The sequence below is a fragment of the Anomaloglossus baeobatrachus genome, chromosome 2 (genome assembly GCF_048569485.1).
Source record: "Anomaloglossus baeobatrachus isolate aAnoBae1 chromosome 2, aAnoBae1.hap1, whole genome shotgun sequence".
Classification (NCBI taxonomy): domain Eukaryota; kingdom Metazoa; phylum Chordata; class Amphibia; order Anura; family Aromobatidae; genus Anomaloglossus; species Anomaloglossus baeobatrachus.
This window is the reverse complement of record NC_134354.1, coordinates 18944895-18972286: the sequence shown is the minus strand read 5'-3', so window position 1 is coordinate 18972286 and position 27392 is coordinate 18944895. Positions and strand designations below refer to the sequence as shown.

Genomic DNA, 27392 nt, shown 5'->3' with positions numbered 1-27392 from the left:
ACAGTGTACATTGCACCTCATCTTTGCGCAGTATACAGTGTACATTGCACCTCATCTTTGCGCAGTACACAGTATACATTGCACCTCATCTTTGCGCAGTACACAGTATACATTGCACCTCATCTTTGCGCAGTACACAGTATACACTGCACCTCATCTTTGCGCAGTACACAGTGTACATTGTACCTCATCTTTGCGCAGTATACAGTGTACATTGCACCTCATCTTTGCGCAGTACACAGTATACACTGCACTCATCTTTGCGCAGTACACAGTATACATTGCACCTCATCTTTGCGCAGTACACAGTGTACATTGCACCTCATCTTTGCGCAGTATACAGTGTACATTGCACCTCATCTTTGCGCAGTACACAGTATACATTGCACCTCATCTTTGCGCAGTACACAGTATACATTGCACCTCATCTTTGCGCAGTACACAGTATACACTGCACCTCATCTTTGCGCAGTACACAGTATACAGGGAGGGGACGAGTATCACTCGCTCCTTATATTGGATCTTGAGGAATTGCAGAATCGTCGCTCGCTCCCGATCTCCGGGGAAATCCTCACAATTTATAGATTTTGTCCTTGTAAATGTTCTTAGTATTGACCACACAATGTCCGTCTGTAATCACAGCGTGCGGAAGGGTTAGATACACGGCACACAGGGGAGGATTAGATACATCAGATCAGCAAACAGTATCACATATGATATGTTAGATACGCTGCGTCAGTGCCACATTCATAGTATAATTATCCCGGCTCATTATCTTGCTTACTAGGTTAGATACTCAGCCTCAGTATCACTCAGGAGAGTTTTGATACCCGAACGTTATACAACATTTGGTAGTTTAGATACGTTTTCTCAGCAATAGACATGATAATTAACATACCCTGGCTCAGTATCAGACATGATAGCTTGGATACTCTGGCTCATTATTACACATACTACCTCTGATACTGGGGCTCAGTTCCACATTTCACAGCTTGGATACCTGGGCTCAGTATTTCTCAGCTTGGATACCTGGGCTCAGTATTTCTCAGCTTGGATACCTATGCTCAGTATTTCTCAGCTTGGATACCTATGCTCAGTATTTCTCAGCTGGAATACCTAGGCTTAGTATTTCTTAGTTTGGGTACCTGGGCTCAGTATTTCTCAGCTTGGATACCTGGGCTCAGTATTTCTCAGCTTGGATACCTGGGCTCAGTATTTCTCAGCTGGAATACCTAGGCTTAGTATTTCTTAGTTTGGGTACCTGGGCTCAGTATTTTGCAATTTGGGTAGCTGGGCTCAGTATGTCACATACTACCTCTGATACTGGGGCTCAGTTCCACATTTCACAGCTTGGATACCTGGGCTCAGTATTTCTCAGCTTGGATACCTGAGCTCAATATTTCTCAGTTTGGATACTTGGGTTCAGTATTTCTCAGCTTAGATACCTGGGCTCAGTCTTTCTCAGGTTGGATAACTGGGCTCAGTATTTATCGGCTTGGATACCTGGGCTCAGTATGTCACAGCTCGGATGCCTGGGCTCAGTATTTCTCAGCTTGGATACCTTGGCTCAGTATTTCTCAGCTTGGATACCTGGGCTCAGTATTTCTCAGCTTGGATACCTGGGCTCAGTATTTCTCAGCTTGGATACTTGGGCTCAGTATTTCTCAGCTTGGATACCTGGGCTCAGTATTTCTCAGCTTGGATACCTGGGCTCAGTATTTCTCAGCTTGGATACCTGGGCTCAGTATTTCTCAGCTTGGATACCTGGGTTCAGTATTTCTCAGCTTGGATACCTATGCTCAGTATTTCTCAGCTGGAATACCTAGGCTTAGTATTTCTCAGTTTGGGTACCTGGGCTCAGTATTTTGCAATTTGGGTAGCTGGGCTCAGTATTTCTCAGCTCGAATACCTGAGCTCAGTATTTTTCAGTTTGGATACCTGGGCTCAGTATGTCACAGCTCGGATACTTGGGCGCAGCATTTCTCAGCTTGGATACCTGGGTTCAGTATTTCTCAGGTTGGATAACTGGGCTCAGTATTTATCGGCTTGGATACCTGGGCTCAGTATGTCACAGCTCGGATGCCTGGGCTCAGTATTTCTCAGCTTGGATACCTGGGCTCAGTATTTCTCAGCTTGGATACCTGGGCTCAGTATTTCTCAGCTTGGATACCTGGGCTCAGTATTTCTCAGCTTGGATACCTGGGCTCAGTGTTTCTCAGCTTGGATACCTGGGCTCAGTATTTTTCAGCTTGGATAACTGGGCTCAGTATTTATCGGCTGGGAAACATAGGCTCAGTGTTTCTCAGCTTGGATACCTGGGCTCAGTATTTCTCAGCTTGGATACCTGGGCTCAGTATTTCTCAGCTTGGATACCTGGGCTCAGTATTTCTCAGCTTGGATACCTGGGCTCAGTATTTCTCAGCTTGGATACCTGGGCTCAGTATTTCTCAGCTTGGATACCTATGCTCAGTATTTCTCAGCTGGAATACCTGGGCTCAGTATTTCTCAGTTTGGACACCTGGGCTCAGTATTTTGCAATTTGGGTAGCTGGGCTCAGTATTTCTCAGCTCGGATACCTGAGCTCAGTATTTCTCAGTTTGGATACCTGGGCTCAGTATGTCACAGCTCGGATACTTGGGATCAGCATTTCTCAGCTTGGATACCTGAGCTCAGTATTTCTCAGCTTGGATACTTAGGCTCAGTATTTCTCAGCTTGTGTACCTAGGCTCAGTATTTCTCAGCTTGGATACCTGGGCTCAGTATTTCTCAGCTTGGATACCTAGGCTCAGTATTTCTCAGCTCGGATACCTGGGCTCAGTATTTCTTAGCTTGGATACTTAGGCTCAGTATTTCTCAGCTCGGATACCTGGGCTCAGTATTTCTCAGCTTGGATACCTGGGCTCAGTATGTCACAGCTCGGATACTTGGGCGCAGCATTTCTCAGCTTGGATACCTGAGCTCAATATTTCTCAGTTTGGATACCTGGGTTCAGTATTTCTCAGGTTGGATAACTGGGCTCAGTATTTATCGGCTTGGATACCTGGGCTCAGTATTTCTCAGCTTGGATACCTGGGCTCAGTATTTCTCAGCTTGGATACCTGGGCTCAGTATTTCTCAGCTTGGATACCTGGGCTCAGTATTTCTCAGGTTGGATAACTGGGTTCAGTATTTCTCAGGTTGGATAACTGGGCTCAGTATTTATCGGCTTGAATACCTGGGCTCAGTATTTCTCAGCTTGGATACCTGGGCTCAGTATTTCTCAGCTTGGATACCTGGGCTCAGTATTTCTCAGCTTGGATACCTGGGCTCAGTATTTCTCAGCTTGGATACCTGGGCTCAGTATTTCTCAGCTTGGATACCTGGGCTCAGTATTTCTCAGCTTGGATACCTATGCTCAGTATTTCTCAGCTGGAATACCTAGGCTTAGTATTTCTCAGTTTGGGTACCTGGGCTCAGTATTTTGCAATTTGGGTAGCTGGGCTCAGTATTTCACAACTCGGATACTTGGGCGCAGCATTTCTCAGCTTGGATACCTGAGCTCAATATTTCTTAGTTTGGATACCTGGGTTCAGTATTTCTCAGCTTAGATACCTGGGCTCAGTATTTCTCAGGTTGGATAACTGGGCTCAGTATTTATCGGCTTGGATACCTGGGCTCAGTATGTCACAGCTCGGATGCCTGGGCTCAGTATTTCTCAGCTTGGATACCTGGGCTCAGTATTTCTCAGCTTGGATACCTGGGCTCAGTATTTCTCAGCTTGGATACTTTGGCTCAGTATTTCTCAGCTTGGATACCTGGGCTCAGTATTTCTCAGCTTGGATACCTGGGCTCAGTATTTCTCAGCTTGGATACCTGGGCTCAGTATTTCTCAGCTTGGATACCTGGGCTCAGTGTTTCTCAGCTTGGATACCTGGGTTCAGTATTTTTCAGCTTGGATAACTGGGCTCAGTATTTATCGGCTGGGAAACATAGGCTCAGTGTTTCTTAGCTTGGATACCTGGGCTCAGTATTTCTCAGCTTGGATACCTGGGTTCAGTATTTCTCAGCTTGGATACCTGGGCTCAGTATTTCTCAGCTTGGATACCTGGGCTCAGTATTTCTCAGCTTGGATACCTGGGCTCAGTATTTCTCAGCTTGGATACCTGGGCTCAGTATTTCTCAGCTTGGATACCTGGGCTCAGTATTTCTCAACTTGGATACCTATGCTCAGTATTTCTCAGCTGGAATACCTAGGCTTAGTATTTCTCAGTTTGGGTACCTGGGCTCAGTATTTTGCAATTTGGGTAGCTGGGCTCAGTATTTCACAACTCGGATACTTGGGCGCAGCATTTCTCAGCTTGGATACCTGAGCTCAATATTTCTCAGTTTGGATACCTGGGTTCAGTATTTCTCAGCTTAGATACCTGGGCTCATTATTTCTCAGGTTGGATAACTGGGCTCAGTATTTATCGGCTTGGATACCTGGGCTCAGTATGTCACAGCTTGGATGCCTGGGCTCAGTATTTCTCAGCTTGGATACCTGGGCTCAGTATTTCTCAGCTTGGATACCTGGGCTCAGTATTTCTCAGTTTGGGTACCTGGGCTCAGTATTTCTCAGTTTGGACACCTGGGCTCGGTATTTTGCAATTTGGGTAGCTGGGCTCAGTATTTTTCAGCTCGGATACCTGAGCTCAGTATTTCTCAGTTTGGATACCTGGGCTCAGTATTTCTCAGCTTGGATACCTGGGCTCAGTGTTTCTCAGCTTGGATACCTGGGTTCTGTATTTCTCAGCTTGGATACCTGGGCTCAGTATTTCTCAGCTTGGATAACTTGTCTCAGTATTTATCGGCTGGGAAACATAGGCTCAGTGTTTCTCAGCTTGGATACCTGGGCTCAGTATTTCTCAGCTTGGATACCTGGGCTCAGTATTTCTCAGCTTGGATACCTGGGCTCAGTATTTCTCAGCTTGGATACCTGGGCTCAGTATTTCTCAGCTTGGATACCTGGGCTCAGTATTTCTCAGCTTGGATACCTATGCTCAGTATTTCTCAGCTGGAATACCTAGGCTTAGTATTTCTCAGTTTGGGTACCTGGGCTCAGTATTTCTCAGCTGGAATACCTGGGCTCAGTATTTCTCAGTTTGGACACCTGGGCTCAGTATTTTGCAATTTGGGTAGCTGGGCTCAGTATTTCTCAGCTCGGATACTTGAGCTCAGTATTTCTCAGTTTGGATACCTGGGCTCAGTATGTCACAGCTCGGATACTTGGGCTCAGCATTTCTCAGCTTGGATACCTGAGCTCAGTATTTCTCAGCTTAGATACCTGGGCTCAGTATTTCTCAGGTTGGATAACTGGGCTCAGTATTTATCAGCTTGGATACCTGGGCTCAGTATTTCTTAGCTTGGATACCTGGGCTCAGTATTTCTCAGCTTGGATACTTAGGCTCAGTATTTCTCAGCTTGTATACCTAGGCTCAGTATTTCTCAGCTGGGATACCTGGGCTCAGTATTTCTCGATTTGTATACCTGGGCTCAGTATTTCTCAGCTTGGATACCTGGGCTCAGTATTTCTCAGCTTGGATACCTAGGCTCAGTATTTCTCAGCTCGGATACCTGGGCTCAGTATTTCTTAGCTTGGATACTTAGGCTCAGTATTTCTCAGCTCGGATACCTGGGCTCAGTATTTCTCAGCTTGGATACCTAGGCTCAGTATTTCTCAGCTCGGATACCTGGGCTCAGTATTTCTTAGCTTGGATACTTAGGCTCAGTATTTCTCAGCTTGGATACCTGGGCTCAGTATTTCTCAGCTTGGATACCTAGGCTCAGTATTTCTCAGCTCGGATACCTGGGCTCAGTATTTCTCAGCTCGGATACCTGGGCTCAGTATTTCTCAGCTTGGATACCTGGACTCAGTATGTCACAGCTTGGATGCCTGGGCTCAGTATGTCACAGCTTGGATGCCTGGGCTCAGTATTTCTCAGCTTGGATACCTAGGCTCAGTATTTCTCAGCTCGGATACCTGGGCTCAGTATTTCTCAGCTCGGATACCTGGGCTCAGTATTTCTCAGCTTGGATGCCTGGGCTCAGTATGTCACAGCTTGGATGCCTGGGCTCAGTATGTCACAGCTTGGATGCCTGGGCTCAGTATGTCACAGCTCGGATTCTTGGGCTCAGTCCCCCTGTGATGTGTTGATGTCTTGGCTGTGGCTGGTTCGGGTACGCCGTGCGTCTTGTGAGTACCAGCCGGTGACACTGATGTGGGAGCGGGAGCAGCTGGATCCATTGTAATGTGTGCAGTGGTTTTATGGAGCGTGAGTGGCTCCCGGGCTGGAGTCTATTATTCCTCTCTGCCCAGCAATCAGGACACAGCGTCTCCACAGCGCTAATATGTGCTGTGTGCGGATGTAGCAGAGCCGAGTGCGTTATAGGATATTACAATTCTATAGGGCCTATTTTTTTTCTTTTGGTCCCATCCTGTGCTGATGGAGGCTTTACAGCTGACTCCTGGCATTGAGCTTACACATCTCTGATTCCTTCACCATGAAAAGTCCAGTCTTTGTTTCCTTTTCGCTGACTTCACTTTCAGGCCCCAGATTTGGCCCTAAATATCTTTACTGCAAATAATCTGAATGGGGGCGTGAAAGTCTGGTTTGTTAGAAGGGGTGCACATACTTTTGCACATCATAAATGTGGATCATGTATAATAATATGATATAGTCCATTATTTATTTATCCTTTTGTACTTCATTTGGTGACGTGATTCTTACACTTGTCTTGTAGGGGACAATATCTGCAGAGCGGATATGTGTTATCCCCCCTTCTCCATAAAATATATATAAACCGCTAATGTGTGAGAATCCAAAAACCCAATAAATGTCAGAAAGTCCTGGGATCTGTCGCCCCCCTGTGGACACTCGGAGATCTGCTCCGTCAACATTGCTACATTTATTGTTTTGTTACTTTGTTTATGCCTTGGATATATAAATATATACATATTGCAGCAGTTCCCCTTTAACTGGCTGCGGAGCAGAGGACGCCGGGTTCAATATCGCGCCGTGCACATAATTTGATCTGGATAATAGACTGCTGTGTAATGTGAACAGACCTCTATGTGCTGTAAGCAGATTTTGGGTGCATTAGATTCTCTCCTCACAAGGTCGCGTCCCAGTAATGGATTCTTACATTGCAGGTTTTGTGACCGCCCTGCAAGTGATGATTGACAAGGATAACATCCAGGTCGCCCGCGGGCAGTCTGCGGCGCTGCTATGCACCTTCACCACAAGTGCGGCCCTCACCAACCTCAACATCATCTGGACCGTGACCCCTCTGTCCAACGCCAACCAGCCCGAGCAGGTACGGAAGGGGTTAAGCCAAAGCAGAACCCTGCACAAATGGGATTGATTCAGATTTCTTTATATTGTGAAGGTTTCCATTACCCCATGCTTTATACTCCAGTCACATCCAAAGCAGCATGCAGAATTGTGACAGGGTCAGTTACACCATGCTTTATACTGCAGTCACATCCAAAGCTGCACGCATAATTGTGACAGGGTCAGTTACACCATGCTTTATACTGCAGACACATCCAAAGCTGCATGCAGAATTGTGAAGGTTTTCATTAGAAGGCGTCACTTACACCATGCTTTATACTACAGTAACATCCAAAGCTGCACACAGAATTGCGAAGGTTTCCATTAGGAGACATCAGTTACACCATGCTTTATACTAGTCACATCCAAAGCTGCACGCAGAATTGTGAAGGTTTCCATTAGAAGGTGTCAGTTACACCATGCTTTACACAGCAGTCACATCCAAAGCTGAACACAGAATTGCGAAAGTTTCCATTAGAAGGTATCAGTTACCCCATGCTTTATACTGCAGTCACATCCAAAGCTGCACGCAGAATTGTGAAGGTTTCCATTAGAAGGTGTCAGTTACACCATGCTTTACACAGCAGTCACATCCAAAGCTGAACACAGAATTGCAAAAGTTTCCATTAGAAGGTATCAGTTACCCCATGCTTTATACTGCAGTCACATCCAAAGCTGCATGCAGAATTGTGAAGGTTTCCATTAGAAGGCATCAGTTACACCATGCTTTATACTGCAGTCACATCCAAAGCTGCATTCAGAAATGTGAATGTTTCCGTTAGAAGGCATCAGTTACACCATGCTTTATACTGCAGTCACATCCAAAGCTGTGCACAGAATTGTGAACGGTTCAGTTATACCATGCTTTATACTGCAGTCACATCCAAAGCTGCATTCAGAAATGTGAAGGTTTCCATTACACCATGCTTTATACTACAGTCACATCTAAACATGCACAGAATTGTGAAGGTTTCCAATAGAAGGCGTCAGCTACGCCATGCTTTATACTGCAGTCACATCCAAAGCTGCACACAGAATTGTGAATGTTTTTGTTAGAAGGCATCAGTTACACCATGCTTTATACTTCAGTCACATCCAAAGCTGCATGCAGAATTGTGAAGGTTTCCATTAGAAGGCATAAGTTACACCATGCTTTATACTGCAGTCACATCCAAAGCTGCATTCAGAAATGTGAATGTTTCCGTTAGAAGGCATCAGTTACACCATGCTTTATACTGCAGTCACATCCAAAGCTGTGCACAGAATTGTGAAGGGTTCAGTTATACCATGCTTTATACTGCAGTCACATCCAAAGCTGCATTCAGAAAGGTTTCCATTACACCATGCTTTATACTACAGTCACATCTAAACATGCACAGAATTGTGAAGGTTTCCAATAGAAGGCGTCAGCTACACCATGCTTTATACTGCAGTCACATCCAAAGCTGCACGCAGAATTGTGAATGTTTCTGTTAGAAGATGTCAGTTACACCATGCTTTATACTGCAGTCACATCCAAAGCTGCACACAGAATTGTGAATGTTTCCGTTAGAAGGCCTCAGTTACACCATGCTTTATACTGCAGTCACATCCAAAGCTGCGTGCAGAAATGTGAAGGTTTCCATTACACCATGCTTTATACTGCAGTCACATCCAAAGCTGCACGCAGAATTGTGAAGGTTGTTTCCATTAGAAATCATCAGTTACCCCATGCTTTATACTGCAGTCACATCCAAAGCTGCACACAGAATTTTGAAGGTTGTTTCCATTAGAAATCATCAGTTACCCCATGCTTTATACTGCAGTCACATCCAAAGCTGCACACAGAATTGTGAAGGTTTCCATTAGAAGGCATCAGTTACACCATGCTTTATACTGCAGTCACATCCAAATTACTTTCATAGACTAATCGCTTGGAAATAACTAGTTTACAGGAAACAAGCAGCATTCAGCTCTGGGTGTGAATGTAGAAGTTGTTAAGACGCAGAGATTTGCAGAAATGTCCGGATGCTTTTTGATACATCTATATCCAGTCTAGAGAATCCTCCATGAGCTGAACAGCCTAAGCTCCAGACTGGACTGACACATTGTAACAAATGAGCAGCTCCGGAGAGAGATTTGCACTGCCGAGGGTTTAGGATGGTCTGACATGGGATTCCATTGAAGCAAATCCTCAGCTGTGAGAAGTATTAGATCCGGATCTGGTGATCAAGTGACGTAGAAAACTTACTGGAAAGAAGCGATGTGTAAAAGTGATCGACCCACACCCCAGAGTAACGAGCGGATTCTTATTTTCGCAGATCATTATCTATCAGGGCGGGCAGGTCTTCGCGACGGCGGCGCAGTTCCAAGGACGAGTGGGTTTTATGCAAACCATGCCAAGCACCAACGCTTCAATCTACATCAATAACACTCAGCTGTCCGACACCGGCACCTACCAGTGCATGGTCAACAACTTCCCCGATCGAGCGCGCCGCAATATCGGCTTAGTGGGATTTACCGTTTTAGGTGAGTTACGGTACAATTATTATCCATTCACTAGAGAGCGGTGACATCACTGAGAATGCAGCCTATCTATTCACTAGAGAGCGGTGACATCACTGAGAATGCAGCCTATCCATTCACTAGAGAGCGGTGACATCACTGAGGAATCAGCCTATCCATTCACTAGAGAGCAGTGACATCACTGAGAATGCAGCCTATCCATTCACTAGAGAGCGGTGACATCACTGAGAATGCAGCCTATCCATACACTAGAGAGCAGTGACATCACTGAGGATGCAGCCTATCCATTCACTAGAGAGCGGTGACATCACTGAGAATGCAGCCTATCCATTCACTAGAGAGCAGTGACATCACTGAGGATGCAGCCTATCCATTCACTAGAGAGCAGTGACATCACTGAGAATGCAGCCTATCTATTCACTAGAGAGCGGTGACATCACTGAGAATGCAGCCTATCCATACACTAGAGAGCGGTGACATCACTGAGGATGCAGCCTATCCATTCACTAGAGAGCAGTGACATCACTGAGAATACAGCCTATCCATTCACTAGAGAGCGGTGACATCACTGAGAATGCAGCCTATCCATTCACTAGAGAGCAGTGACATCACTGAGAATGCAGCCTATCCATTCACTAGAGAGCGGTGACATCACTGAGAATGCAGCCTATCCATTCACTAGAGAGCAGTGACATCACTGAGAATGCAGCCTATCCATTCACTAGAGAGCGGTGACATCACTGAGAATGCAGCCTATCCATTCACTAGAGAGCGGTGACATCACTGAGGATGCAGCCTATCCATTCACTAGAGAGTGGTTACATCACTGAGGATGCAGCCTATCCATTCACTAGAGAGCGGTGACATCACTGAGAATGCAGCCTATCCATTCACTAGAGAGCAGTGACATCACTGAGAATGCAGCCTATCCATTCACTAGAGAGCGGTGACATCACTGAGGATGCAGCCTATCCATTCACTAGAGAGCGGTGACATCACTGAGAATGCAGCCTATCCATTCACTAGAGAGCAGTGACATCACTGAGAATGCAGCCTATCCATTCACTAGAGAGCAGTGACATCACTGAGGATGCAGCCTATCCATTCACTAGAGAGCAGTGACATCACTGAGAATGCAGCCTATCCATTCACTAGAGAGTGGTGACATCACTGAGAATGCAGCCTATCCATTCACTAGAGAGCGGTGTCATCACTGAGAATGCAGCCTATCCATTCACTAGAGAGCGGTGACATCACTGAGGATGCAGCCTATCCATTCACTAGAGAGCGGTGACATCACTGAGGATGCAGCCTATCCATTCACTAGAGAGCGGTGTCATCACTGAGAATGCAGCCTATCCATTCACTAGAGAGCAGTGACATCACTGAGGTTGCAGCCTATCCATTCACTAGAGAGCGGTGACATCACTGAGGATGAAGCCTATCCATTCACTAGAGAGCGGTGACATCACTGAGGATGCAGCCAATTCATTCACTAGAGAGCGGTGACATCACTGAGGATGCAGCCTATCCATTCACTAGAGAGCGGTGACATCACTGAGGAATCAGCCTATCCATTCACTAGAGAGCGGTGACATCACTGAGGATGCAGCCTATCCATTCACTAGAGAGCAGTGACATCACTGAGGATGCAGCCTATCCATTCACTAGAGAGCGGTGACATCACTGAGGATGCAGCCAATTCATTCACTAGAGAGCGGTGACATCACTGAGGATGCAGCCTATCCATTCACTAGAGAGCGGTGACATCACTGAGGAATCAGCCTATCCATTCACTAGAGAGCAGTGACATCACTGAGGATGCAGCCTATCCATTCACTAGAGAGCAGTGACATCACTGAGGATGCAGCCTATCCATTCACTAGAGAGCGGTGACATCACTGAGGATGCAGCCTATCCATTCACTAGAGAGCGGTGACATCACTGAGGATGCAGCCTATCCATTCACTAGAGAGCGGTGACATCACTAAGGATGCAGCCTATCCATTCACTAGAGAGCGGTGACATCACTAAGGATGCAGCCTATCCATTCACTAGAGAGCGGTGACATCACTGAGGATGCAGCCTATCCATTCACTAGAGAGCGGTGACATCACTGAGGATGCAGCCTATCCATTCACTAGAGAGCGGTGACATCACTGAGGATGCAGCCTATCCATTCGCTAGAGAGCGGTGACATCACTAAGGATGCAGCCTATCCATTCACTAGAGAGCGGTGACATCACTGAGGATGCAGCCTATCCATACACTAGAGAGCGGTGACATCACTGAGGATGCAGCCTATCCATTCACTAGAGAGCGGTGACATCACTGAGGATGCAGCCTATCCATTCACTAGAGAGCGGTGACATCACTGAGGATGCAGCCTATCCATTCACTAGAGAGCGGTGACATCACTGAGGATGCAGCCTATCCATTCACTAGAGAGCAGTGACATCACTGAGGATGCAGCCTATCCATTCACTAGAGAGCGGTGACATCACTGAGGTTGCAGCCTATCCTTTTCTTCCCATGCTCATGCAGTTCATACATTTCTGACTGTGATTTATCCTTTTTCGCCCCTATCTAGTGCCTCCCTCTGAACCCCTGTGCAATATTCAGGGGTCCTTGGATATTGGGAGTGATGTCACTCTGAGTTGCAGCTCGGAGGAAGGAATTCCCAGACCGACGTATTTATGGCAGAAAGTGGATAACAATCCCGTCCTCCCTGCGTCAGCGATACAAGGTGAGCACTTAAAGGGGAACTCCATCTCACAATACATAAAATTTGTCTGAAGTCCACATAGTATGGCCACAGTTTATCCATTGGGGGCACATGCCACTATCCCACCAGGGCTGCACCCTGGTTCCAGGAGATGGCCGGAGCAGTAATCATAGGGGCACATACATTTTGTATTCAGACTATTTGCTTTATTTCTTTTGTAGATGCACTGCAGTGATGCAATACGTTAGTTGCAAAAGTCGTCACACCCCTCAGTATTTGTCTCGCTAGCATCACCCTTCAGTCCGTTCGACTTTTTCACTTGTCTCGAATTTGCTGACAGAGACGTAGCTTGCAAAGCACAAAATTAATGAGTTTTGCCGTATCATAAATCATCTCGGGGATCCGGCGTGTAATGACTCACATTGTCGTTACTCATTTCCTACTGGACCTCATGATTTAAGTGTCTCCCGTTTGCCGAGAAGTACAGAGTGAGGAAAAGGAATAATATTGCTTATTAATCCAGGGCGCCTTTACTTTCTAATTTAGTCCTAGTCAATGGCCGCATGTAGTGGAGGCTCAAGTGAAATGTTTACCGTCACTTTAAGAGGTAGACTGCGATAACTAGTGAGATACGTGAGAAATAGACTGCGATAGACTGTCATTCACACACTGGTCCGGACCTGCACATTTATTACCATGCATGCGTTTGTTGGAAGTTGGTAGCCTCCCAGAAGGACTGACAACAGAGGAAGCACCACTAGGCAGCACAACCTTACACTCAGAAATCCTGACCACCCCCCTCCGACCACCTCTGCAGGGGTGGACACCGAGACCTAGGATTAACCTGAGGAGTGGGAAAGTTAACACTGTTTCTCGTATACTGCACTCTATGTACTGAGGCCTATGCTATTCCCTAACCACCACACGCGGGTGGACACTCACAGAGCAGTTTGCAGGACCTGTCCTCACGTTAGTAAGAACTTCCTTCTGGCCGGGCAGAGATGGAGTATTCCTTCCTCGGCCCTCTGAACAGCTGGGCTGTTTTCTCGGCTCCCTGGGCAGCTGGGCTCTTTTCTCAGCTCGGATACCGGCTTCCTCACGCACCTTCTTCTGGAAACTTCTCTCTCATTCAGACCAGACCAACCGCAAACCAATGGAAGGGGTGGTGCAGCCTAGTCCAAAGAGAACAACAGGGTAATAGCTGTCTTCTTAAAGACACAGAGCATCAAAGTTCATTTAAAAATACAGAGTACCACAGTCCTTCGTAGGGGTATACCTCCTACACGCCTCCCTTTTTAATAATGGCCATCCTCGGCCATAACAACATGTATGCGGTAGTCCTTCAGGGAATGTCTGCTCTACCAGGTTCCCCCAGTCCCCAAAAGGTATCCACTTCTTTAACCTTCTCCACCGGCTGCACAGTATAACACCGGGAGACGTAACATATGGGTACCACCTGTAGAGGGAGACAACATCGATGGCAACAACGTCATTACAAATTGGTCTACAAATCTGACCTGTGGAACCCCTGCAGTAGACCTCTGGAAACTCCAAAGGTCCAAACTCTCACTCAGGCTTTGACTCTCTTCTGAGGTAACATTTACCACAGGGTTCTTGGGAGGATTCAGTGGCTCTTCTTGTGGCCGTGGTGGCATGGTTCCGCTTCATTTGTGTTCTCAGGTGGAGGACTCTTAGTTGCGCTTGCAGTGACCCACCAATCTTCATCGACAAGGCAGACGGGTGACAGTCTCGGGGGCAGGGACTGCTTTCTCAAGAATTGGTATTACCGAGGGAGATTCAGAGTGACATGGCTGCAACATATTTCTGTGCAGGACACTGGGACCGGTTGTCCTATCTTCAATTTGAACACTATAGATGGGGTCATCGGCGTATACTTGTTCCAGCACTGTGTAAGGGTGGACTTCCCATCTCTAGCTCAGCTTGCCCTTAGGGAGTTTTTGGTACCAATACTGGATCCCCGGAGTGAAGCGGTATCTCCTCCACAGGGTGGTATTTGCTGAACACCTGCTTCTGTTGGTGTTATCGAGCTGGCCACCAGATAGTCTGTAGCCTGTAGTCGTTACTCTTTTACCCAAGAGGTGACTGCTTGTTCGGTCAGGTCTTCGGGTATATCTAGATTCAATTCAAAGACCTCCAGGCCAGATCTCCCAAATAACAGGCAGGGACCCGATTGTTATCTTCCTCTACGGTTCTCAACATTTGGAGTGGTGTTTGACTGAAACGCTCACTTGCTCCGTTACCCTGAGGATGGTAGGGGGTTGTGGTAGACCGCTCAATGCCATACAGACGATACAGCTCGTCCATCACCTTGCGCTGGAAACACGCACCCTGATCAGAATGGATCTGCTCTTACACCCGTGTACTTGAATGAAGTCTTGACAAATAGCTTGTGTGTCTGATTCGGCTGTATGATCTCCAGAAGGTGTGACCACAGCGAACTGGGAATATTGATCTGTCATGACCAAACAGTACTGTGGCCCCCAGGCTAGATATCCCACAAGGAGGTAGTCGATCATCAGGACCTCCAGTGGCTCCTTTGTCTGAATAGATTGAACAGTATGCTCTTCATATCAGCGTCAAGATTATCTCTCTCTTCCTTGGGCCACCCACTGCTTCATTTGCCTCAAACCCACATCTCTGTCTTGAGCCAGTCCCCACTCCTCCTTTGTTCGCCCCAGGGATTTAGTTAGTATACACGCCTCTCCTCTTGGCAAGGTTTCTACAAACGGGGCTCTTGCTCAGCTGGGGGTCTCATCCATCAGTTTTGGGCCCAGTGGCCTCATTTTCCACACCGCCTACAGACAATGTCCTCCCTCCTCCAGAATCTACTCTGGTTCTGCCGTTTAGTCTCTACAGGTTGCCTGGGGGAGTAGTTTGACCGTGGTGGGTCCAGATGACATGACTCTGTTGGGGGACGTTAGAGGGTAAGACTGGTAAGGATATTGAGGAGCCAAGTAAGAGGCTTTGGAAACAGAGAGATTACTCATCTCCTGTTCCATCTGGATCAGGTTTTCCTGCATGTTCGTCCACTTGTATGAGGACCGTTTTCTGGGTTTGGCCTCCGCTAGGGCTGGCGGTGTGGTAGGGTATGACTCCAGAGGCATAGACTTCTTCCTTGCTTCAGGCCACTGCCTTCACCAGAATCTTATGGAGCAAGAGGGTTTGGCCCGGACACATTCCGACAGGGCTCCTCATAAGTACGAACTGTTCCCAGAGTATCTGGTTGACGGACCCTAAGTCCCAACCTCTTCCTTTCACTGGACATCAGCCATCACCTCCTGTAACACCGTAGCATACTGGGAAACATCCTCTTCTTCCTGCTGTAATCTAGAGAAGAATTTTGCCCTGAGGTCTCCTGCAAAATCAGAGCAGTACTCCACAGCCGGCTGCACCCCCTGGTAGAGAGTATGGAGTTTGGGAGACGCCATCAGGATCACCATAGACCAGGGCCAAAGCCGCAAAAAACTCGTCCACCGACCACATCGCTAGAGAATCGGTCAACAGAGAGAAGGTCGGGGACTGGGGATCTCCCCGCAACAGCGAGACTACAATCCCTACTCGCTGTTCCTCACTCCCTTAGGAATGAGGCCGAAGCCTGAAATATAATTTACAGGCCTATCGGAAAACCACAAATTTATCACACCCCCAGAAACCCTATCTGGTTGAGTGATTTGGGGGTTCAGGCTGTTTCTGGGCCGAGACCAGCAGACCTGCAATATGCTGCAGTTGTTGCACCACCTGAGATCGCAGATCCATCACTTCTTGTGACAGTCTGCATCAGGTGTGCTAACGCTGTTGCCTGAACCATAAGGACTCAGTAGAAATGCTTGGGTTGGTTGTTATGTCAGGCATGGACTTGGGGAAGATCGTGTGTGAGGCAAGACACACAATAACAAGGCGTTCACCAGCAACAAATAAGGGCTACATCGGGGACACTTTAACAACGGTGGTCCCTGGTGCTAGGGAAGGGGATGATGGGACACCTCCTGCTCTCACCTGCAGCTGCACCCTGCACTCCTAGCCAGTCCCTTGTACAAGTTCCATACCTGTCACCGACCAAGAACCTGAAGTCCTGAGAGACCCTGTAATAGTCCTGACTAGTGAGTTGGCAGGTGAGGGACGCTAGCCTCACCACTGCACTAATACAACAAGAACGGGAGGTACAACAGACAGAGGAAACAAGAAAGGATAAAGCCCAACTTCATAGCTGCAGTCAGACACCAGGACTGCAGCCTACACCGCTTCACAGCAACAAGGGCTCCAGCAGCTCCTTCCACCTCCAGGCCTTACTTCAGAATAAATCAGAATAACCAGCACCCTCTACTGGGAGATGTGACCATATATAAGGGAAGGGAGTGGTCAACAACCGGAAGCACCTGAGGCCAGGAGTCAGAAGCCACTAGAAAGCAAAACTGACATTAACCGTTTCAGCACCAAAGGAAATGGAATACATTTAGTGTGAGGAGTCTCAGATGGCAAAGAAAAACTCTGGCACAGATCTTGTCATAAGTCTCTAGATGCAGAGATACGACCGTGACAGTATACAGCTCCTGTCCTGAGCTATGTATCTCCACAGTTAAAGGTCACTAGAAATCCCAATTTAATTTACTGACTAATTACCCAAATCTCTTACAAGTCTGGAATCCTACAGTCTCCACCCCTGAGGAGCATAAAGCAGGAGACTGCAGTGAGCTCCCCCTAGTGGTGGCTGCAGGTAGCCAGATGTTTATCACATATGGTGCATTTTATAAGCGTCACTGTAACCGTGGAAGATTACAAAAAACTCACATTGGTGGAAAAACACCAAGAAAACAAGAGTAGTTGGAACCTGGGCTGACCGCAATCCCCTAACTATCAGACCACACTAGAAGTAACCGTGGAGCGCTCCTAAACACCTGGACGCCTCGTCACAGCCTGAGAAACTAGCTACGTCTCAGAGATAGAAATGAGGAAATCTACCTTGCCTCAGAGAAGTCCCCAAAGGAGTAGACAGTGCCCCACATAGAAAGATTACGGTGATATAGGAAAACACAGTACACAGATAGGAAAAATAGATTTAGCAAAGGTGAGGCCCAACTAACTAGATACAAAGGAAAGGAAAGGAAACTGATTGTGGTCGGTACAAAATCCCTGTAGAAAAATACCAATCTCCTGATAGTAAAAATGGCCCTGGAGGTTGAATGACCTCACCCCCCACTATATCAGGTAGTCCTGTAAAATAATGGGAGAACAAAATACCAAAAGAACACACAAAAATACAAAAGTGCAAATAATGAAGCTAGACAGGGAGAAACTCCCTTATCCTGCAGGAGAGCTAGCATAGGGGGAACCCCCATGCCCACAACACAAGAGAAACCAAACTTACCTGCAAGAAAACAGATACCAAAACAAAACAAAGAAAAACAAACTCCCTAAGGTGTAAACCAGGAAGCATGGGAAAAACTAACAAACTTATCTGCAGAAGTCTTGCTCAGGGAAACAGGGAAGGACAGAACTCCAAGACAGGTTCAGAGACTGAGGAAAATTCAATTATAACTGGCACCAGCAAGGCAAAAAGGGTTCTCCTATATGCACCAGGCCTGTCTGCCATAGGACCTCCTTAATTCCCAATTAACGCCGACACCTGTCTGAGTCACAGGCTTAGACTCAGCTCCACTACCATTCCTGGCCACCAGAGGGAGCTCCAAAATAGCACCCACACAGACGACATTCACAATACGTCACACTTAGAAGCCCCTTAATGCTTTGAGCCTTTGAGTTCGAGTTCAGCATTTTCTCATATCTTCTTTTATTTTCAGACCAGTTTCAAGGTACTATCTTACTAAAGAACATAAGCACTGCATCCTCAGGGCGATATCAGTGTGTATCATCCAATCTCATGGGTGCCCGAACCTGCCTTCTAGACCTCCAAGTTGTTGCTCGTAAGTTCCCTTTTTTTTTAATCAGCTTGCAGCTCTGATTAACCGTAGGAAATAGTCCCTGCTAGTCTGGTGGTTAATAAAAAACATATCCATGGTCACCTAGAGGGTATATCATGGTAAACGTTTTGTACTTATTGTTAAAATCTATAGCCCTTCAATTTGGTTTTAACATATTAGCCCTGTTGGTCTAGTGATTTTATTTATTTATTTTTTGCCATTTCACCGCATTTTTTTCCCTGATTTCCAGTACAATATGAAGTAAAATAAATTGTGTCATTCAAAAGTACAACTCGTCCTGCAAAACACAAGCCCTCAAAAGGCTATGTTGGTAGAACAAAAGTTTTGTCTCTCGGAAGAGAAGGAGAACAAAATTGAAGAATTGCCTGGTCATGGGGGTTAATAAGATCCCTGGGGGGCCTTAGGAGGTTCCTGATTTAATATATTTTACCCTTTAATATTTAATAATAATCCTGGTGGCTTGTGGGTTAATAAGTTATATTTTAAGAGTCCTGGTGGTTAGTTGGTTAGTAAGTAATATATTTAATTTTTTGCGGCTAATAAGTAGAAATATAGACATGCTGGATGGTATAATGGTAATTAACACTCATATTGGCTGCTGCATTGATGATTAATATATTAGATATTATAATTGGTAATAATAGTCCTGGTGGTTAGTGGGGTTCAGGCTCCATATCTCACCATCCACTACAGCTTTGAGCTGGGGATGTACCACCATTTATATGACCTTTTAGTCATAGTGGTAAACAGATGGGCAGACCATATATTACATAGTATCCGCTGATAGCCCTGGTGGCCTTTTTGCGGGGTTGGATGCTCCCTTCGTGTAGCAATATGGTGGTAACAGTCCTTACTCTTATATCCTCAGCTCAGCACCAGAGCATGAGTCTTATAGCCGGAGCCATCGCTGGGGGAGTGTTGGTGCTGGTCATCTGTATAGTCGTGGTGGCTGTTGGGTTATTCTACTGGAGGAACCGGCACAAAGAAGAAGAAGAAGAAATCCCGAATGAGATCAGGTATGATGGAGGGGACATCTTTGGATTGTCTGTATCACTCGTGTTTTATTCGTCTTCATGTTGAGTCGTAGAGTGGGTTTGCACAATGAAGGCAAGTCCTTTGGCATGTGGGACATTTGCATTGTTCTTGAGCTATACCGATAGAATAACGTCATGTTGTTGTCCACGTTGCCTGCTTATTTTGGTCATTGTACTAATATAAGGTCAAGCTGAAGACCATTTATGATGAGGTGAAGCCCAACTATTTATGTCTTACTTTCCTTGTCTTTCTAGAGAGGACGATCTTCCTCCAAAGTGCTCATTGTCTACCAAAGTCTTTCACCCCGATGCCTCCTCCTCCGAACACGATACGCTTACGTCCACCAACACAAACACCTACAACGGTCACTACTGGAGTAACTCCAAGTCCAACTTTAACACCGGTTCTTACGTCCATTACAACTGCAACGGTTGCCGCCAAACCTCTGCTCGTTCAGTCACAGGTCACCCAAGACCAACGTATGCTAACGGTGGACAAACTTCTTCAGGTCCTCCAAAGACTTTGGTGGTGACTGCTAACACGGCCCCTTCTCCAAAGACTGGAGGTAGAAGTAACGGCACGGTTGGTAGAAGTGCTAAACCGTCGCAAACTAGGTCTTACGCTGTGAGCCAAGCCACGTTAGAAAGGATAGGCGCCGTACCAGTCATGATACCGGCTCAGAGTAGAGCTGGGTCGCTGGTATAGAAAAAGCCTAAAAGTCATCTTGGGGCAAAGAAGAGTCGTGTTAGCATGTGGGATGAAAGAACATCACGTGTGCTTCTCTGTTCCTTCCTTTCATCCAGGCAATGGAAGAAGAGGTTGGTAATTTTCCCTTGTGGGAGCAGATGTACCCTAAGACAAGGATTAAACAGAGGAAGTGTGGACGGTATTCCCGAGATTAGAACTTGTCCTTGTAGTGCCAAGCACAGCCCCGGGGCTTCCAACACAGAATAACATATGTGCCTCCCGTAACTCTCGTTCAGCTCCTCTCACTCACACGAAGCCCCATTAGAGGCTTTATTTTTGTAACATCCACCTTGCTTGGAATCCAACCAGTTATCTTGTTCATTGAAGATGGTGCTAACGAGCCCCCCCCATCCTCCACACCCTCCCGTCTCCACTACCCTACAAGTCACCAGCTAAAGAAATAAGCATCCCAATCCCAAATCACTCCAGCACTTTATTCATGTTATCTTGCCATACCCGTCTCCATGGAAGAACATCCAACTGTCCGAAACATTTCAAGTCCCCCTCTCCACCACCCACCACCACTCCTCACGATCAACCCAGGAGGACATCATCATGGAAAGATCCCTCAAGATCCCATAAACTGCATCAGTTCAAGATCTCGATTTTATTTTTTTTACCTTCAAATATTTGGTCATATTTTGAGATGTTAGATACCGAACCTGTTTTGCAATTCTTTTACAGAATTTACTATGCGTAAAGAATATTTTTTAGTAGTACTTTGATTTTTTTGGTTTTCTTTTTTAGGGGCTCTCTAGTCATCGTTGTGTCAACGTTCGAAAACTAGACCATCGTATTGTGTTTGGCAAATGTATCCATGTAGTTTTTTTCCAACAAAAATTCCCATTGTTTTGTTTTTTTTTACATTTTTTTTAATAATTGTTTTCGAATGGACTTGGTTTAAGCAGTTGTAGAACTAATGTCCTACCATGGTCTTACAGCTCCTGGTTTTAGACCATGCGTGAACCTTTAGTTCCACTATTTCTCAGGAAGCGAGGGGTTGTCCACTTGAGATGAACTATGAAAGAAATAAGGTTTTTTTTTAGAAATTGCTGTGGTCTTCAGAAGGTTCCGTCCTGGTGATGTGATCCTGGGGCCGTACAGAGTTTCCGGGAAGGGGGGTGGGATATAATTATGAATGAATGGCAATGAATTGAGATCTGTTTGGTCCACTAAATGCAGCATATTCTAGTGATTGTCCTACATGAGCACCAATGGGTCACCCAGCCTCGGCGTTGAGTGTTAACCTTCAATTCCTGTCTTCTGACCCAGACAAGGGCTGAAACTTCCATGTTTCACTATTGTTCAGTGGGCGAGGGCAATCTATAAGGAACAGTTCAATCTCCTTATGCTGCAAATCCATCCGGAAAAGGGGAAAAACTCCATTGCTTGTGGACCCTTTGGTTGAAAATACTGGATCTCCAGAGTTTATGTGCCTAATAATTGATGTCTGCAGAGTTACCACGTTATAGACAAGAGCCACACTTTACGATGTTGTTCTAAAAACTTTATCCACAGGTTTCAAATGTTCTATACCTCTCTCTAGATATCTCCAAGATCAGATTTTCATCTTTTTGATTTCCAATGTCATAAACAAAATCCCGTGATCATTACTTATGGCCATGATCATGTCTAACAAGCAAGGTTTTTCATTGGTGGATTATAGGTTGATGGAGCATAGGTTGAAATCATCCAAGATGTTGGGATCCTCCTGGAAAGTAAAATCTAATGTCTATGTCCACAATTAGGTAAATTGCCCCAGTTACGGATACTATTGAGCTCACTAAATGGCCTCCCAATTGGTAAAACTGGAAGAACCATAGCCATATCGGCATCCTCTCTACCATTGTGTGAAACCTATAATGGGCTCCTCGTTGTTTCTACAGAATCACGGGTCTATTGGGGTTATTTTTTTTGTTACTGCCTTGCCCATCAATTCAGCTTTTATGAGGGTATCGCCCGTCCTAGTGACTGGTCCCTTTTCACCAGTCTTATTCACAATCCGAGATGAGCAGACTGGAACCAGGATTCCACCAAATGGCCTCCCAATTGGGTAAACTGGAAGAACCATTGCCATTGAGGCACCCGCTCTACCGTTGGGTGAAGCATATAGTGTGCTCATGGTTGTTTCTACAGACTCACGGGTCTCTTGGCCCTTTGGGGTTATTTTTTTTGGTTACTGTCTTGCCCATCAATTCAGCTTTTATGAGGGTATCGCCCGTCCTGGTGACTGGTCCCTTTTCACCAGTCTTATTCACAATCCGAGATGAGCCGACTGGAACCAGGATTCCACCAAATGGCCTCCCAATTGGGCAAACTGGAAGAACCATTGCGATTGAGGCACCCGCTCTACCGTTGGGTGAAGCATATAGTGGGTCCATGGTTGTTTCTACAGACTCACGGGTCTCTTGGCCCTTTGGTTATTTTTTTGGTTACTGTCTTGCCCATCAATTCAGCTTTTATGAGGGTATCGCCCGTCCTGGTGACTGGTCCCCTTCCACAAATCTTATTCAACATCCGAGCTGAGCACACTGAAACCAGGATTCTACCAAATGGCCTCCCAATTGGGAAAACTGGAAGAACCCATATAGGCACCTGCTCTACCATTGGGGGATGCCTATAATGGGCCCATGGTTGTATCTACAGACCCATGAGTCTCTTGGCCCTTTTTGAGGTTATTTTTCTTGGTTATCGTCTTGCCCATCAATTTTGCTTTTAAGAGGGTATTGCCCATCCTGGTGACTGGTCCCCTTCCACCAATCTTACTCACCATCCGAGATGAGCAGACTGGAACCAGGATTCCACCAAATGACCTCCCAGTTGGGAAAACTAGAAGAACCATTGTTGTATAGACAGCAGCTCTACTAGTGGGTGAAGCCTATAGTGGGCCCATGGTTGTTTCTACAGACTCATGGGTTTCTTGGCCCTTTGGGGTTATTTTTCTGAGTACCGTCTTGCCCATCAATTCTGCTTTTATGAGGGTATCACCCGTCCTGGTGACTGGTCCCCTTCCATCAATCTTTTCCACCATCCGAGCTGAGCAGACTGGAACCAGGATTCCAACGAGTCTATATTTTGCTAAAAAAAATTATCCATAGGTCAATAGTTTTATCTGATGGTCGTTCTTTTAATCCCTGTTTTATAATTTTATCCATTCGTTACATGAATGTGTTATTCACTGTTTAGTTTTATTTCATTTTTCTTTTTTTTTTTTGGAAATATGATGTCAATTAACCAACTGCTGCATTGTTATAGTAGAGCATTAACTCACCGGCACGGTAATGGGTTCCAGACAGGTGCTGCCTATACCCAGATTTAGCCCTTCACTAATATATTATGGGTTGAGGGAGGGGAAAGAGGGGGAATTATTCTAATATTTTGGTAATAGAAAAAAAAAAAGATCTACAAAGTAATATCCATGCATCCATTTAGAATTTTCCATACGTCCTCTAAAGAAAAAAAAAACAAATATATGCATTTTGGCCGCGGAAGAATGTTTCTAAATACTAGTTCTAATATTACCAGGGGTGCATAGACCTTCTTAATGACTTGAATACAGAAACTCAATATTTAAAGCAAAGCTTTGCGGCATTCGACGTGCCAGCCACCTATGGGGTGGAATGCTTGGCAGCACACTAATGTGGGTATGTATGGCTTGCATGGTAGTAATCTATAAAATGTATGGATACCACTATTTTTACAGGGGGGTTGGGTAAAACATTTGGTTTGATTAATACAATAATTAGGTCAGAGGTTGCACTTGCTCATAGGTCTTTTACCAGGCAGATTTGTCATTAAAGGGAACCGGTCGGGTATTTTTTTTTTAGATGCCCAAATCTCCACCACTACGACCCCATGGCCTAATTTTGCTAAAAACTATATAAATCTCTCGGTTGAAGTTAAGATGGTGAAAAGAATGTGCCCCAAAGTGAAGCTTCCCGTGCCCCTACTATGGCTAGATTGACATCCGTAACATACCCAGTGTCCAAAATTCTGCGCATGCGCCATGGATCCCTAGGTCTGGTCGACTGCACAGTAAATTGTACGTTTGACGAACGAGCAAGGAAAATCTAACTAGCCTTATTGCCCATAGATTTTAAAAGCACATATACAGGATTTCAGGAATGATTGGAACAGCAAAAAATATTGAGTGAATGAAGAGTGCCTTGCCCTTTCTACCTGATTGACATCCCTAATGTTAGGGTACATCATGTGCACATCTCTGAAGTCCTGCGCATGCGCCGATGATGTGTGCTTTTGGCTCATGCACATGGTTTATTTTCCATTGATTGATCCATGCACTGCAGGAGCCAGGAAAGTACAGTCTGCCTCTATGCGCATGCACCAGAAGTAGACGTCAGTGGCACATACGCTGGATTTCACAATGGCTTGAAACATCAAGTGATAGTGTGAATCAAGAGCGCTGTGCTCTTACTATTGCCTGATTGACATCCCTAATGATAGGATACATCAAGCCCAGTCTCTGAAATCCTGCGCATGCGCTAATGATGTGTACTCTTGGCGCATGCACGTCAATGATGGTGTACAGTTAGGTCCAGAAATATTTGGACAGTGACACAATTTTCGCGAGTTGGGCTCTGCATGCCACCACATTGGATTTGAAATGAAACCTCTACAACAGAATTCAAGTGCAGATTGTAACGTTTAATTTGAAGGTTTGAACAAAAATATCTGATAGAAATTGTAGGAATTGTACACATTTCTTTACAAACACTCCACATTTTAGGAGGTCAAAAGTAATTGGACAAATAAACCAAACCCAAAAAAAAATGTTTATTTTCAATATTTTGTTGCGAATCCTTTGGAGGCAATCACTGCCTTAAGTCTGGAACCCATGGACATCACCAAACGCTGGGTTTCCTCCTTCTTAATGCTTTGCCAGGCCTTTTCAGCCGCAGCCTTCAGGTCTTGCTTGTTTGTGGGTCTTTCCGTCTTAAGTCTGGATTTGAGCAAGTGAAATGCATGCTCAATTGGGTTAAGATCTGGTGATTGACTTGGCCATTGCAGAATGTTCCACTTTTTTGCACTCATGAACTCCTGGGTAGCTTTGGCTGTATGCTTGGGGTCATTGTCCATCTGTACTATGAAGCGCCGTCCGATCAACTTTGCGGCATTTGGCTGAATCTGGGCTGAAAGTATATCCCGGTGCACTTCAGAATTCATCCGGCTACTCTTGTCTGCTGTTATGTCATCAATAAACACAAGTGACCCAGTGCCATTGAAAGCCATGCATGCCCATGCCATCACGTTGCCTCCACCATGTTTTACAGAGCATGTGGTGTGCCTTGGATCATGTGCCGTTCCCTTTCTTCTCCAAACTTTTTTCTTCCCATCATTCTGGTACAGGTTGATCTTGGTCTCATCTGTCCATAGAATACTTTTCCAGAACTGAGCTGGCTTCATGAGGTGTTTTTCAGCAAATTTAACTCTGGCCTTTCTATTTTTGGAATTGATGAATGGTTTGCATCTAGATGTGAACCCTTTGTATTTACTTTCATGGAGTCTTCTCTTTACTGTTGACTTAGAGACAGATACACCTACTTCACTGAGAGTGTTCTGGACTTCAGTTGATGTTGTGAACGGGTTCTTCTTCACCAAAGAAAGTATGCGGCGATCATCCACCACTGTTGTCATCCGTGGACGCCCAGGCCTTTTTGAGTTCCCAAGCTCACCAGTCAATTCCTTTTTTCTCAGAATGTACCCGACTGTTGATTTTGCTACTCCAAGCATGTCTGCTATCTCTCTGATGGATTTTTTCTTTTTTTTCAGCCTCAGGATGTTCTGCTTCACCTCAATTGAGAGTTCCTTAGACCGCATGTTGTCTGGTCACAGCAACAGCTTCCAAATGCAAAACCACACACCTGTAATCAACCCCAGACCTTTTAACTACTTCATTGATTACAGGTTAACGAGGGAGAGGTCTTCAGAGTTAATTGCAGCCCTTAGAGTCCCTTGTCCAATTACTTTTGGTCCCTTGAAAAAGAGGAGGCTATGCATTACAGAGCTATGATTCCTAAACCCTTTCTCCGATTTGGATGTGAAAACTCTCATATTGCAGCTGGGAGTGTGCACTTTCAGCCCATATTATATATATAATTGTATTTCTGAACATGTTTTTGTAAACAGCTAAAATAACAAAACTTGTGTCACTGTCCAAATATTTCTGGACCTAACTGTATTTTCCATAGATCTATCCATGCGCTGCAGGAGCCAAGAAAGTATAGCCTGCCTCTATGCGCATGCGCCAGACGTAGACGTCAGTGGCACATATGTCAGATTTCACAATGGCTTGAAACATCAAGTGAAATTGTGTGAATCAAAAGCGCTGTGCTCTTACTATGGCCTGATTGACATCCCTAACACATCAAATCCTGCGCATGCGCCGATGATGTTTACTCTTGGCGCATGCACGTTAATGATAGTGTATTTTTCATAGATTTATCCATGCACTGCATGAGCCAGGAAAGCATAACCTGCGTCTATGCACAGATAATGTTTACTCTTGGTGCATGTACGTTAATGATGGTGTATTTTCCATGCACTGCAGGAGCAAGACAAGTACAGCCTGCCTCTATGCGCATGCGCCAGAAGTAGATGTCAGTCGCACATACGCATGATTTCACACACGTTGGAAAATATGAATGAGGGGAGTGAATGAAGAAAGTTGTGCTCTTACTATGACTTGATTGCATGTGCAAGGAAAGTACAGTCTGCCTCTATGCGCATGCACCAGAAGTAGACATCAGTGGCACTTATGCCGGATTTCACAATGGCTTGACACATCAAGTGATATTGTGTGAATGAAGAGAGCTGTGCTCTTACTATGGCCTGATTGACATCCCTAATTATAGGGTACATCAAGCCCAGTCTCTGAAATCCTGCGCATGCGCCGATGACGTGTACTCTTGGCGCATGTACGTTATTTATAGTGTATTTTTCATAGATTTATCCATGCACTGCATGAGCCAGGAAAGCATAACCTGCGTCTATGCGCAGATAATGTGTGCTCTTAGCTCATGAACATTAATTAAAGTTTATTTTCCATAGATT

General features: G+C 45.6%; 1 protein-coding gene and 1 long non-coding RNA gene across 2 annotated transcripts in view; one reads left to right on the top strand and one right to left on the bottom strand.

The window, feature by feature from the left end:
- Window positions 1-24932, top strand: part of IGSF11 (immunoglobulin superfamily member 11) — a 343387-nt gene extending 318455 nt beyond the window's left edge. Inside the window, exons 2-7 of the mRNA XM_075334899.1 lie at window positions 7169-7332; window positions 9650-9857; window positions 12445-12600; window positions 18399-18521; window positions 19408-19555; window positions 19829-24932. Coding sequence (XP_075191014.1) covers window positions 7169-7332; window positions 9650-9857; window positions 12445-12600; window positions 18399-18521; window positions 19408-19555; window positions 19829-20279 — 1250 coding nt within the window. The 3' untranslated portion in view covers window positions 20280-24932. The remainder of the gene's footprint in view (window positions 1-7168; window positions 7333-9649; window positions 9858-12444; window positions 12601-18398; window positions 18522-19407; window positions 19556-19828) is intronic.
- Window positions 1-27392, bottom strand: part of LOC142290856 (uncharacterized) — a 122834-nt gene that overhangs the window by 13128 nt on the left and 82314 nt on the right. The window lies entirely within an intron of this gene.